At 56.9% G+C, this 14,271-nt stretch overlaps 1 protein-coding gene across 1 annotated transcript in view; it reads left to right on the forward strand.

Moving 5' to 3' along the window:
• Nucleotides 1-7,373, forward strand: part of SLIT1 (slit guidance ligand 1) — a 60,786-nt gene extending 53,413 nt beyond the window's left edge. The window contains exons 26-38 of the mRNA XM_061372466.1: nt 292-455; nt 794-918; nt 1,128-1,225; nt 1,926-2,065; nt 2,378-2,471; nt 2,637-2,774; nt 3,145-3,382; nt 3,471-3,601; nt 3,694-3,848; nt 3,940-4,228; nt 4,864-5,075; nt 5,154-5,991; nt 7,175-7,373. Of these exons, the coding sequence (XP_061228450.1) occupies nt 292-455; nt 794-918; nt 1,128-1,225; nt 1,926-2,065; nt 2,378-2,471; nt 2,637-2,774; nt 3,145-3,382; nt 3,471-3,601; nt 3,694-3,848; nt 3,940-4,228; nt 4,864-5,075; nt 5,154-5,398 (2,029 nt within the window). The 3' untranslated portion in view covers nt 5,399-5,991; nt 7,175-7,373. The remainder of the gene's footprint in view (nt 1-291; nt 456-793; nt 919-1,127; nt 1,226-1,925; nt 2,066-2,377; nt 2,472-2,636; nt 2,775-3,144; nt 3,383-3,470; nt 3,602-3,693; nt 3,849-3,939; nt 4,229-4,863; nt 5,076-5,153; nt 5,992-7,174) is intronic.
• The last annotated feature ends 6,898 nt before the right edge of the window (nt 7,374-14,271 follow it).

Consider the following 14,271-nt stretch of genomic DNA (forward strand, 5'->3'; position numbering starts at 1 on the left):
GCCCCGCTGCCCCTGCCCTGCACTGTGCAGCAGAGCCGATGCTGTCCTCAGCTCCCATGCAGTGGGTCTGATGTTTCTTCACAGCCTCAAGCCCAGGCAGCTTTGCCCAAGTGCTGGAGAGGGACTCGCAGGGATTTCTGTGTGGGCAATGGAGAGCTCCAGCACAGAGCATTGGGTCCCCATCACATGGCAGCCCAGCCAAGTGATGGAGTTGTGCCCAGTCCCAAGGTCTCCAAGCCTCGTTCCCTCTGCGGGGCAGCGGATGCAGTTTTGTCCTTCCTCCCCCTGCAGAGCCATCGGAGCCAACCCCCTGTACTGCAGCTGCAACCTACGCTGGCTCTCCAGCTGGGTCAAGACAGGGTACAAGGAGCCAGGCATCGCCCGCTGCGCAGGGCCCCCTGACATGGAGGGCAAGCTGCTGCTCACCACCCCTGCCAAGAAGTTCGAGTGCCAAGGTGCGAGGTGCCTGTGTTGTCCGTCAGTCCATCCTCAGGCAGGGCAGCAGGGGCCATGGGGAGCCGGGCTATCTCCTGCTTGGTGCCTGATGTGCTGTGAGTGGTGGGGACTCCAGCATTTAACCTGTTGAGCTGCCTTGAGGAGGGGGCAGACCAGGAGGCTTGTCCCCTTGCCTGGGTGGTGGCACGTCCATGGGTGACTGAACACGTGGCTCCACGGTGGGGCAGGCTCTGCTCCCTGCTGTGGCTCTGACCCTGTGTTGGTACCCACAAACGGGAACCTCTCCATCACTCTCTGTACTACATCCCTGGCTATCTCTGTGCCTCCCATCCCACAGGCCCACCTGCCCTGAGCGTCCAGGCCAAGTGCAACCCCTGCCTCTCCAGCCCCTGTCAGAACCAGGGCACCTGCCACAATGACCCCCTCGGTTTCTACCGCTGTGCCTGCCCCAGCGGCTACAAGGTACCATGGTCCCTGGGGGTCCCCAGTGCAGGTGACCGTGTCCCTGCAGAGGGGAAAGGAGCAGTGAGGGCTGCCCCTGGGGCTCACTGCCAGCAGGACTGTCTGCCCTCCCTGCACGCCACAGTGCCGCACTGAGTGCGATGGGGCAGGGAGCGCTGGGCACGGTGCTGTGCCACCCTCCTCGCTCCCACCTCTCCATCCCTCCCCAGGGCAGGGACTGCGAGGTGGCACCGAGCGTCTGCTCCTCCAACCCCTGCCTCAATGGGGGGACCTGCCAGCCTCAGGACGGGGAAGGAGCCGGCTTCAGGTGAGTGCTGAATGGGAGCCCAGGAAAGACGGGTGTTTGGGCAGCAGCTGGGATCCCCAGCGCCACTCAGAATAATGTTTAATGCTTCCCTTGCCCTCTATGTCCTCCCTTAGGCATATAGCTGGGCTACTGCAGTGGTGTGGTAGCTCCAGCCCAGGCTCCTGCTCTCTGCAGCCCTGCTTATGCCTCCTGCCAGCACAGCACTACCAAGGCTGAGCACTGGCTCTGCTGCCCTATATCCCCCCAGCCTTGCAGGGCTGAGGGCATGGGGGGGACAGGGCAGGTCCTACCACCACAGAAGGCATGGGGAGGGATAGCACAGTGGGATTTGGGGCTGGGATGTGGCAGCTGCAGCAGGGTTAACTGTGGGATGGGGCAGGATGTGGCCCGGGTCACTGCTGCTCCCTGCAGGGCTGCCATGCTCTTGCACAACCCTCGCTACCCTGAACTCGTCAGGCCATTCCAGGAACCAGGACGTAATGAGTAGCTGAAAACAGCTATCAGGAGAGGGTGAGGAGGTGGGCTGTGCACCCACTGACCCCCCCCAGTGCTGAGTGGCCTCTCAGCCCGTTGTCGTGGCAACTCAGCATCCTCGCAGCGGCTGCCACCCTCCCTGTGCCCGCTGTGCTGCTTGTTTCACAGGGACCACTCCAAAATGCTCCATTTCCCACCCCATGACACTGCCCTGTGCCCCATGCAGGTGCCTGTGCCCAGCGGGCTTTGAGGGTCCGAACTGCCATGCCACCAGCGACCCCTGCAAGGAGCACATCTGTGAGAACGGGGGCTCCTGCGTGCCCACTGCCACCAACTACACCTGCCTGTGCCCTGCCCACTACACAGGTACCCGGAATGAGGGCTAAGCATCCCCAAACCTCGCAGGCCTGGCAGGGGTATGTGCCCACTGCTTCTCCCTTCCCACCAGTGAGGGGTAATAGCTCCTCTGCCTGCTGCCCCGGTGCCCATCACCATGGCCTCCAGGCCCAGGCACATTGAGTTTTCGTACATCCAACTGACCCCCCCACACCCTGGGATGCCCCTGGTGCCTGACTCAGGCCACAGCCATAGAGCCCCATGACCATGAACAACTCAGGCAAGTGCCTGTGGTATTGTGAGCTCCTGAGCATCCCTGGTGTCCCTGTTTCTACCCTGCAGGGGATTTCTGTGAGCAGCCACTGGATTTCTGCTCAGCCGAGCTCAGTCCGTGCCAGCATGGCTCTACCTGTGTCTCCACCAGCCAGGGGCCCAGGTGAGCTCCCCCTCCCCAGACTGCATTGTCCCAGCTGCCTGGTGGGGGAGATTTGGTTTTGGGGGGCTGCAGCTCACAGGCTGGGAAGGGGTTATGGGGAGGGGGATTCCAGAAGGAGCATGGGGGAGAAGGAAGGGGCAGCCGTGAGCCCCCCTCCTGCCCCAGGTGTGAATGTGTGCCTGGATACGTGGGGAGCAACTGCAGTGAAGACTTCGATGACTGCCAGGACCACCGGTGCCAGAACAACGCCCGCTGCCTGGATGAGGTGAACGGCTACTCCTGCCTCTGCACCGAGGGCTACAGGTACCACTGGGAACATGTGGGACACTGGGGATAGTGTGGATGGTTACATGGCACTGTGCAGGAGGAACCAATCCTGGCTACCATATCTATCCATCCATCCATCCATCCATCCATCCATCCATCCATCCATCCATCCATCCATCCATTCCTCCAGTACAAGAGGAAGGATTGGGTCTGGAGGTGTGGGTCTTCAGGGATGAAGGCTGGGGGAAACCAGCATCCCCGGGGAAGGACCCAAGGGCAGTGCTCAGCATCCCTCAGATACCACTGGCTGGAGAGCCTCCCTGAGGACCCAAACCAGGGGAGTGCTGTCAGAGCCCCATAGGGCGCTCTCCCAGCCCCATGCTTAGCAGCACTCTTGGCCCCACAGCGGCCAGCTCTGCGAGATGCCCCCCCACGCCGCCAGCCAGCCCGGCCTCTGCGAGCGAGCCGAGTGCCAGAACGGGGCTCTGTGCGTGGAGCGGGGTGCCCGTGCCCTCTGCCAGTGCCTGCCTGGCTTCGGTGGCCCCAAGTGTGAGAAGCTGCTGAGCGTCAACTTTGTGGACCGTGACACGTACCTGCAGTTCACTGACCTGCAGGACTGGCCCCGGGCCAATATCACCCTGCAGGTGAGGGCTGGGGGGCATGGGGACAGCGGGGGTGGTGGCAATGGGGGTGCTGCCCTGGGGATGTGGGCTCCCACCTCTCCCTTGCCAGGTCTCCACGGCTGAAGGCAATGGCATCCTGCTGTACAACGGTGACAGCGACCACATGGCCGTGGAGCTGTACCAGGGACACGTCAGGGTCAGCTATGACCCCGGCACCCACCCCAGCTCAGCCATCTACAGGTACCTGCCACCCCTTCCCCACCCACTGGGGACCACCACCCCCACTGCACAGGCCTGGGGGGTGTCCCCGGTGACCCAGCTGTCTCCCCCAGTGCTGAGACTATCAACGACGGGCAGTTCCACACCGTGGAGCTGGTGACCTTCGACCAGATGGTGAACCTCTCCATCGATGGTGGCAGCCCCATGACCATGGACAACTCGGGCAAGCACTACACGCTGAACAGTGAGGCCCCACTCTATGTGGGAGGTAGGACAGGGGCCAGAGGGGTGACCGGGTGACGTGGAGAGGTGGTGACACAAGGGACACCCGTGTGTGCTGACAGTCCTGCTCTCCCCAGGGATGCCTGTGGATGTCAACTCGGCCGCCTTCCGCCTCTGGCAGCTCCTCAATGGCACCAGCTTCCACGGGTGCATCCGCAACCTCTACATCAACAACGAGCTGCAGGACTTCACCAAGACGCGGATGACGCCGGGGGTGGTGCCGGGCTGCGAGCCCTGCCGCAAGCTCTACTGCCTGCACGGCATCTGCCAGCCCACCGGTGCCCAGGGCCCCGTCTGCCACTGCGAGCCCGGCTGGGACGGGCCCCACTGTGATCAGCCCCGCGGCGGCCCCTGCCAGGGGCACAAGTGAGTGTCCCCGCTCCATTGGCTACCCTACAGCAACGGTCTTGTCCCATTGGCTGCCCTGCAGTGACCCATCTGCCCCATTGGCTGTCCTGAGGCAATGATGCTGCCCCATTGGTTGTCCTGAGGCAATGATGCTGTCCCATTGGCTGTCCAACAGTAATGGTCCTGAGCCATTTGCTGCCCAGTATGATTCACCTGCCCCATTGGATCTCTGACTGCCCCACCACAATGCCCTATTCCATTGGCTCATTGGCTGCCCTGCCACAACAGCCTCACTCAGCTAGCTCATTGTTTGCCCCTTCCTCATTGGCTGCCCCACCACAACTGCCCCACTCCATTGGTTCTTCCTCATTGGCTGCCTTGTCGTTAATTGCTCCTCATTGGCCACCCTCTCATCCTTGCTCTCTCCATTGGCTGTCCCTCCTCACTGCCTGCCCAGCCCACCCCTGCTTGTCCACTGCAGTCCCCTGGGACTGGCTTGTGCTGGTGGTGCCATGCGGTGGCAGTGCCACTGCCCTGAGTGCCACACCAGAGCCATGGCATGATGGCTGTGTCATACTGGTGCAGTGCTGTGCTGGTGCCATGCTGGCACTGGGCCATGCTGGCAGCTGCCTGACGGTGCTGGGTGCCCACAGGTGTGTGCACGGGCTGTGCCTGCCCCTCGACGCCCTCTCCTACACCTGCCAGTGCCACGAGGGCTACCAGGGCACGCTCTGCAACCAGCCCACTGAGCCGCCTGACCCCTGCCACAGCCAGCCCTGCGCCCACGGCCACTGCCGCCTCACCCCGGGTGGCCAGCCCGCCTGCGAGTGCCATGACGGCTACACCGGAGCCCTCTGTGACCAAGGTAGGAGCCAGGGAGGGGGGTGCCCGGGGCAGGAGCAGCCCGTGCCGGGATGCCAGTCTGAGCATCGCTGTCCCACAGAGCCGGAGTGCCGCGGGGAGCCGGTGCGGGACTACCACCAGGTGCAGCGGGGCTATGCCATCTGCCAGACAACGCGGCCGGTGGCCTGGGTGGAATGCCGAGGGACGTGCGGGGGCCCCAGCGCCGGCTGCTGCACCGGCCTGCGGCTCCGGCGCAGGAAATACGCCTTCGAGTGCAGCAACGGCGCAACCTTCGTGGAGGAGGTGGAGAAGCCCAGCAAGTGCGGCTGCAGCCAGTGCCTGTGAGCGGCCACCGGCCCTGGGGGGCCAGCAAGGAGCCCTCCCAAGAGCCAAGGACCTCGCTTTGCCCTGCGGCCGCGGTGCTGCCGGCTGGGTGTTCCTGGACTGCACCAGAGGAGCCCGGTGGGGGCAGAGCTGTTGCATCCCGAGGGTTGGGAAAAAAGGAAAAAGGAAAGGAAAAAGAAAACCCACAAAGCAAATGTGTAGATAGAGGATTTTTTAAGGACTGCAGCTACACAGATGTGTGGATACGGGGTGGCCGCTGCCCCGCTGCCCCCATCCACCCCATGCGGCACTTGGCCTGTTCCCCAGTGAGGCCCTCACCCACAGAGGGCAGCGTCTGCATCCCCTGGTGTGTCCTCTCCCTGGCAGCCCCATCCCCTGTGTCCACACCAGTGAGACGGGGTCTTTCCCAACACCCAGGGCTGGAGCAGAGGGGTCTGGCATGGCAGAGCTCCATGGGCTGTGGCTGGCAGAGGGCTGTGCAGTGTAGCTGACACCCTGTGGTCCTGTGAACCTGGAGCACTGCTTCACATCCCCTCCTCTGGCAGCCCTGGACTCCCCACTGAGGATCTGCCATTGCCCTGATGGCAGCGGCAGTGAGTACCCAAATGTCAGCAGCTCCACTGCCACGGGCTGACCCAGTGGTGGCACCCCTGGGCTGTGTGCTTACCAGCAAGGCTCCTGGGTGCTTGGGCACAGCTCCAGCCCATTGCAGTGGCACAGCTGCCATGGGGCAGGACCAGGGTGGTCCCAAACACACTGTGTGGGTCACAGGCAGTGGTGTGCTGATTTCTATGGGGGCTCCGGCACCAGCCCTGCCACTGTGCCATTAAGATGGAGGGGGGCCCCAAGCACCCTCAGCCCAGCTGGGTGGCTCTGCTCAGAGGTGTGGGGCAGCACAGACACCCCTTTTCTCCAGGCTCAACCCTGTGGAATGGGTTCTGCCACTGGACAATGGTGCCCCATGCCCCCTGGCCCAGCCAGCCAGGGTATGACAGCTGGGGTGCTGGTTTGCCATGCCCATCACCAGGACCTCAGCCTTGTGGGTGCCAGGGCTGCCTGAAGAGGCTGAAGATGCTCAAGTCTGGAGCTGACACTGCTCCTGGACGCGGGTGCTGGGGCTCAGGCAGCTCCTCTCCAAAGTCAGCAGTGCTGGTGGACGCGCTGTAGGACCAGGCCCAGCACCACTGCCAGTGCAGCACAAGGGACCCCATGGTGGGGTACTGCACGCACCCAACTACCCAACTTCCACAGCAGCATCGCTTCTCTGCCTGTGGGGCCAAGGATGGTGGGTACCAGACCTGGGACACTGCAGCACGCAGCTGGACAGCACGTCACCATGTCACCAGGGTGGACAAACTCATCCCAGGGCTGCAGCACCAGGTCTCTCCAGCACATTGGCTTCAGGTCTGCGTCGCCGGCTGTGAACGGGCTCTGGGCATCTCCACTGCGTGCATCCAGCTCTGTGGGTGCCATCACCATCCCTGCTCACCAACAGCATCCAGGACGTTCCCACCACCATGGGGATATGTTTCTGCCATGGACGCCCTCTCCACAGGAGCCCCCTCTGCTGCAGAGAGGAGCCAGGACGTGTCTCATTCTGCCCATGGCCCAGCTGGGGCTTGGTTGTGTTGTGTTTCTGTTCTTGCTGTATGCTAACCGCTAAAGTATCTCTTTATACAGAATACTTACAGATTCTAATATATATTTGTATTTCATTTTGTTATAGTATTTTTATATGTTCGGGGTCAACAAATGATGTTTTCTTTTTGTTTACAGATGCTACTGGGCAGGAAAATGACGGTGGCTTTGTTTGGCCTGTGGGGTTTGTGTGTGTCACTGTTGAAGATGCTGGTTTGTACTAGGCTGGCAAGGGAGGCATAAGCATCCTTCCGCTGGCAGAGGCTGTATTGTTTTAGGAGATGTTTGGTATTGTCTATGTTGTCTTCCATGTGAACATGACATTTATTCATTCAGAGGCTTGGCCTCTTCTTTCCTGGAGGGGAGAAGGGAGTAGCTGGTCCTGGGGAGCTGCTGGGAATATGATGAGGTGGCACAGGATGGGGAGAGCTGGTCCTGCCATGGATGATGGAGCAGTCCTGGCCACCTCTTTGGGCCAGAGAATTGCCTACATAGAATTATGGAATCACCTAGGATGGAAAAGACCTTCAAGATCATCAAGTCCAACCATCACCCCAGGACTGCCAAGACCACCATTAAACCATGTCACTACACGGTGCAGGGATGTGCATCCTGGGCTGCGGGCTCATCGCTGAAGAGAGCTGGGGTTATCCATTCAGTGTCTTGCAAAAGGAGCCATTACTCCCTGCGTCATGAGCGGGGCAGCATCAGAAACCACCGGGCTGGGTGCCTGCTGCCATGATGGAGTGGCTGTGGGGGACACTGGGCACCTATAACTCTTCAGGGTGAGGGAGGGGGATCCTGGGCAGGTCCCCAGGAGCACCGAGCGGTTGCACTGTTTATCCCACAGATCCATGGTGGAAAATAGCACCACCAGCAAGGGAGCACTCAAATCCCACCTGGCATCTATATCCCCCCTCCAGAGAGAGGGGTCCCCTGCTTTGTGCACTCACTCCCCTTGGCCCTTCCCCAGTTATCACACCAAACACATGTTGATATCAAAGAAACGTTTAATAAGCTGCAATAAAATACGGACCTTTAGAAAGCTCATAGGGTGAATATCGACAGTGGAGGAAGAAAAGAAAACAAGGTGGTGGGAATCCTTGAGGAGTTCAGATCTGAGTCAGGGACCTTTTACCTGGAACAAGAACACAACTTCTTCCATAGGCTAGGATGAAATAAAAGACAGGAGCACAGAGTTCACAAAATGTCAACATTTAGAGAGTCGATACATATTCAAAGTTCAAATGACCCAGCTCTTATAGCTATACATATTGATTTAAAGCAACTTAATATAACTTTATTTTCTTTTTATATATACACTTTCAAAGGTTTGTCAGGTGAGGTATGTAAACATTATCTAATGGAAACCCCTCTCCGCATTTCCAACCGAGAATTCACAGCAGACAGTTCATTTTCCCAACTCGCCATGCACTACTTCCTGCTCCTCAAAGCACCCGGGAATGCCGTCCCAAGGCACAGCCACCAGCTCCCGCTTCCCACCGCTGGTCTGTACAGTTCACATTGCTTAGGCTCAAACATACAGTACCGGACAGGAGGACTTTTCAGCTCAGTGTCTAAAATTCATACAGAAACAAACAGGGACACAAAACTCTCCCGGGGAAGCAGACGCAGATGAACGAAACACGTTTGCCATCAGGGTGGAGATAACAGTTAAACAGTGAGTGTCTTGAGTCAAAGAACCACTGGGGTCTTGTTGCCTTTTCTCCTTTGCTTTCTGTTCTGTTTTTACACACCTGCTCCAAGGGCAAAGGAAGCATGGGGGTGGTGAGGGGTCCTGCAGGGCCAGCACCCAGCAGCACTCCCCATGCCACCCACCAAAGTCAGAGACCCGTCACCATAAAAGCAGCAATGACCCCGCTGATGCTTCCCCACACAGCAAACAGCTCCAGGCAAAAAAGGGGGTTAGAAAACCAAAGAAGAAGAAAACTCCAAACCCACTTAGGAAAACCAGGCAAATGACCCCGAACCGCACAGAAGGAGAATTGAAATTGCAGCATGGCAAGCACAGGACCTTCTGGAGCCGGCATTGGGACTGTAACAGTGACAGTAGTGCACTCCCTTGGGTCACCCGTACCCACAGGAATCACAGGAGCTCCGAAGGCGGCTGCTCCCTGCAGGAAATTCACTAGCAGGAGTTTGCTAACAGGACCTACCTACCCTACCCTGGCCGTTTGGGGGGGGTTCCTTGGGGGGAGGTAGCCCCCACCTCCTGCATCGGTGGGGATCCCTAAAGCCAAGAATCCCCACACATGCCGTGCTGGACCGAGTCCCCACCAGGAGCGGGGTTATTCCCTCCCGGCCCTGAGCCCTGCCATTGAAACAGACATTATTACTACAAATCTTATTGCTTGCAGTGCCCCCCACCCCGGGGAACAGCCACGGGAGCCAACTGCTTCCCCGGGGACCGTGGCCATCGACCAGGCTTGACATCATCAAAATGAGATGAAGAGAAAGAGTTAATGCTTCAACCTTGACGTGACATTAAAAACCACCACCACCACCCACCCCAAACCATCCCATTCCCACCCCCACACCCCCCCCAAACGCAGTAGCCAGCCCTTTGGTTGCGGCACGCTGGGCAGTACAGCCCCACCAACCAACACACCAGTCAGAACAAGAACCTGTGGAAAGCCCATGAAATAAATATCTTTAAAAAACTATTTACAATATTAGATCTGTGAGCATGAAGTGAGAGAAAAATGCTTTTTCCTGCCCCAAGAAAAGCTTAAAAAGTAGGTTAGCATCCCGCCGCCTAGCACAACACTATCTTACATGGCACCTACACATAATATATATTCACATTTCATTTTAAAATTAGGTACTCTTACAAACAGACTTAGAAAACATTGGCTAGCAACGCAGCCCGAGGGACCCGTGCCACGAACACTGGCCGGCTGCATCCCAGCTCCTCCGGCTGCCCCCAAGCTGCCAACGTGCCCTGAATCGAAACCACCAGCTGCCCCCCCACTGCCCTTCAGGGAGAGGGTGGAAGTGCTCGTGAAGGAGAGGGCTTGTCCGCGGGGATGGGAGGAGGAAGGACGGGGACTGTGATTTCTGCTAAGCCTAGGGGTGAGCTTAATACAAACAAGAACTCCTGAGAACATCTTAGAACAGATGGATTCATTTCACAACCACCAAGCTAAAGGATGGGCCGAACGGATGCTGCGACACACAGGGGGAGAGGTGGGGATGGTGTGGGGACATCGTAGCTTCGTGGTTTGCTCACAAAACCTATCATTACAGGGAAAGCTGCAGAGGCCTTCCCTGGCAGGGGTGAGCCTGCCTCTGCCTTGCTCCAGGGACATCTGGGTGTACAGCCCAGGAATGTGGACCCGAGGATGCCTTGGCTGGGGCTCAGCCCTCTTCCCCTCACACAACCACTGGCAGTGGGAAGGTGGGAGCACCTCCCTGCTGCCCCAAGGCACTGCCATGCCTACGGGAGCCTGGGAAACGCAGCTTTCCCAGTGGCCTTCAACTGGGAATGCAGTTAGGCTGAAAGAATATGAGCTGGAGAAAGAAACTGTCCATTAGAAAGCCTTAAAAACAGGGCAGCGGTGCCTCCGTGTCCTTCTGAGATTACATTTCTATTTCCTAGGATGTTACTAGGGGCTGGAAGAGCTTCTGGGAACACTGGCATTTCCAGTTTGAGCATCTGGGACATGGGCCTGGCTGGAACTCTGCTCATCTGCACACCAGCAAAAAGAGGCTTGGCCAGCTCACCAGCCCCCTCAGTCCGATGCCACACAGCTTCCCCTGGCATGGTGGGCACAGGGACGCAGAGAGCAGTGGGGACAAGTTCATCCTGCCCTCCATCACATGGAGAATGATCAGCAACACGGCAGAAAGTTTGCTGCAAGCACCAGCACCAGCACACCAGCTCTCCGGAGAGGCTTGTTGCAAATGCGTCTCTGTGATGTGTAGGGAGCTGAACACAGAACCACCACAGCACACAGCTAACGTGCGCAAAACCAGCCTGGTGAGTGATGAATACAAACGTGCACACCTTGGATGTACCGCACATACCTCAGCAGCAGAGAAACCCATTCCAGGGACAGCACTGCTAGACAAGAACCTAACAGCGACAGACAGGAGGAGCCATCCTGGGCACAAACTGCAGCTCTCAAGCCCAACAGAGAAACCTTGACTGTGAGCTCACAAACCCAGCCCCTCACAGAGGATAGGTATGATGGGTGGCTCCTGACCATGTGAAGTGTGAAAATGCTGAGCTGCCAATGAGAAGGTGAGAGAGGAGAAGGTAACCATGCAGATGAGAAAGGTGGGCTGGTACCAAAGTGACAGTAAGGACATCGGTGGAGGTGCAGAGCTAAGATGCTGCTCACGACACATGCACCAGGGAGCTGGGATAAAGACTAGTTTCAAGAGCAGGTTGAGAAAGTGGCCACCAAGGAAAGCCAAAGTAATAGAAGAGAGGTCTGTTTTGTGGGACACAGCCCTTGTGCTGAAATCCAGAGCTGAATAAGCAGAGCAGGGAGCTGTGGTGTGGCCCAGAGGAGAGGAGCGCAATGAGGCTGTGGAGCTGAGGATGGCACTGTGGTAGTGCCAGTGGGCAGATCCGCACCATAGCAAACAGAAATGTACTTGATGTCTGCGCGTAATAAGGCGATAAATCATGTTGCTTTTTTCCTTCCATTCATTAAGATCATCTGCAGGTCCCTGTGCATCCCTTTCATTGCATAGAAGCTGCATTTATAGGAAACAGGCTGCTCTAAACACCTCACCGCTGCCTTGCTGTACAGTACAGAACCGAGTATAGCATGTCCTAAGGCATTAACAAAGAGCAACAGGTTATATAGGTATGGTAGTACCTCTACTCATTTTTGTGTCTCTTGTGTACTGTTCTAGCTGAAACATGGAGAGAGGAAACTGGGAAGTAAATCAAGAAGGGAGTAACGCAACATTAGGACTGATTGGGAAAAAAAGAAAAGAAGAAACAGTTCAAACATCTAAGCACTGATAAAGAACCTGGAGCTACCCAGGCAGTAGCATACTGCCAGGCAGTCACCTCACATGCAGATCCTTCCATTTGCTAGCAAATTGCAGCATTGCTCCTTCCTGCCCCAGAATAAAGCACTCACAAAAGCAAGTGCAAAGCACATTAAAATCGGGTCTTGTAGTCTGCAAGACCTGGCAGCTACTACTTACGTCAAGTGGAGAATGCACACAGGAGAGGCAGAAGGGCCAAGACGGCATCTCCAGGAGCAGTGACAGAAAGGAAAGGAGCCCAGCAAGCAGCTGGGGGTTTCCTCAGAGCAGAAAGCTGATGTGCTGTTATAGAGATGAGAGTCACCCCTGGGGCATCCTCCCCTGGGGCAACCCAAAGGATAGCATGGATCTGTAATTCAGAGAACTTGTGCAAATGCACCAGTATTCCCACCTGGAGAGGTCAGGACCAAGTGCCTGCTGAAGCAATTCAGCCCTAGCTGATGGCTTCACCCTACCCATCCTTGGCAAACAAGCCTGCTCCCCATAAAAGCTACCTGCATGAGTTAAAGCTGCAGGCACTTTGAGTCTCATGCCATGTTGCCTGCAGAGTCCCCAGCGTGGCCACACCAACCTCACTCCCTCCTGGAGACCTGCAACTCCCTGCCTTCAGCATGGAAAACCTCCATCCAACCTAGCCAAAACACAGCAATACAAGAGAAGATCACAGATGGAGACTGGAAGTTCAAAGGGGAGGAAGGAATATGGTTTTCCTTTTAGCATCTCTGATTTCTCCACAAAACAGATCCTAGCCATTCCTCTCCAGGGCTGACGCCTGGCAGGGGCACTGCCGGGAAGCTTGGCATGCTGCTCCCACCACCACCTAAGCCAAGCAGCACACACAGCGAGCTGGGACAGATGCTGCTGTGCTCCCAACACCAGTGTGACGCCTGCCATCCCCCAGCCTTGCCATGTTCAAGCCAAAGGGTGCAGGGGAAGCCCTGGCACATAGGAAGACAGCCAGGAGGCTGGAGCAGCAGCATCCCATCTGTAAAACTTTACCTGCTTTGTCAAGGATGGTGAAAGATGGGGAAAGGGGGATTTGCTGCAGGAGAATGGCATGAGAAGAGAGGTAAGAGGCGTGCTTGCACACATGACTAGCCCAAGGTAAGGAGGACAAATTCCAGGCCCACATGCCTGCAGAGAGGCTGCCCCAGCCAGAGGTTAGAGGAGGACCACAAGTACGGATGGAGAAGCAAGAGGGAAAGACAACCTGTAAGAAAGGTACAGATCAGTCATGTAACTGCTATCAGTGCCCTCCTGCCTCTCACCTCTCCTGAAACGCTTCTAAATCTTTTCTGATAGAATGTTTGACATATTTAATGCATGCAGTAAAAATTAAAGTAATAGATAACTTCATAGTAATCTGTACAGGGACTGACAGGCTAGATTTAATCACTGCCTAGCTGTTCAGAGAGTTAACTTATTCTAGGATGATTCAAAGGAAAGGTAAAGGATTTTATGGGTTTTTCTTTTTACATCAGCCATTTCATAGTAAGAGGAAAATGTGCTGCAGCCTTGTTTGCGTCAGCGCTGGGGGAAGGGAATACCTGCAAGACAGCAAGAGGTGCTCTGCGAAGGGCGTGCGAATCTCAAACGCCTGGTTTCATCCTCTAAACTAAAAGGGGTACAATGAAAGCTTTAAAAGACGATTCTCTGCTCTCCAGCTTCAGTCCGTGGGCTTCGGGATCTGGAGTTCAATGCCAACTGTGAAAAGCAATTCCTGTTGCAGCTGAGCCCTCTCTAACCTCTGCCCCCAGGGCAGCATCTCCTGAATGTGTGCCCTGCACCACAGCCTTGCTGAGCAAGGACCAGCAAGTGGCTGTTAAAGATCAGGTCACCCCAGAGCCCACGGTGCCCTCTCCAGCACTGCTGCTCCCTGCATCAGGATCCGTGCAAACAGGCTTGGTGAAGCCAGAGATGCAATGGCTGAGCGGGGTCCTTGCCCTGAGCACAGACCCCAGCAGTCACTCCTCAGCCACTGATCGTCTCTCCCCAGCACAGCCACATGCTCTGTGTACTTGTAACGGGTCTGTCTCAGAGGTGTCGTGCAGGGCAGAAGCTTGGCTGCTTTCAAGGCTCCACAGCACCAGACACGAGCAAGGACAAACCTCCTGCACCTTGCCAGTAAAGCGATGAAATGCAAATTACAGTATAAAACAGATGTAAGTCAGTCCCTTATCCCAGCCCTATTCCAACTGCAGATTCTG

Source organism: Neopsephotus bourkii, unplaced genomic scaffold, assembly GCF_033783945.1.
Source record: "Neopsephotus bourkii isolate Nb327-2 ecotype Australia unplaced genomic scaffold, CSIRO-AGI_Nbou_v1 NB_1615, whole genome shotgun sequence".
In the NCBI taxonomy this organism is placed as follows: Eukaryota; Metazoa; Chordata; class Aves; order Psittaciformes; family Psittacidae; genus Neopsephotus; species Neopsephotus bourkii.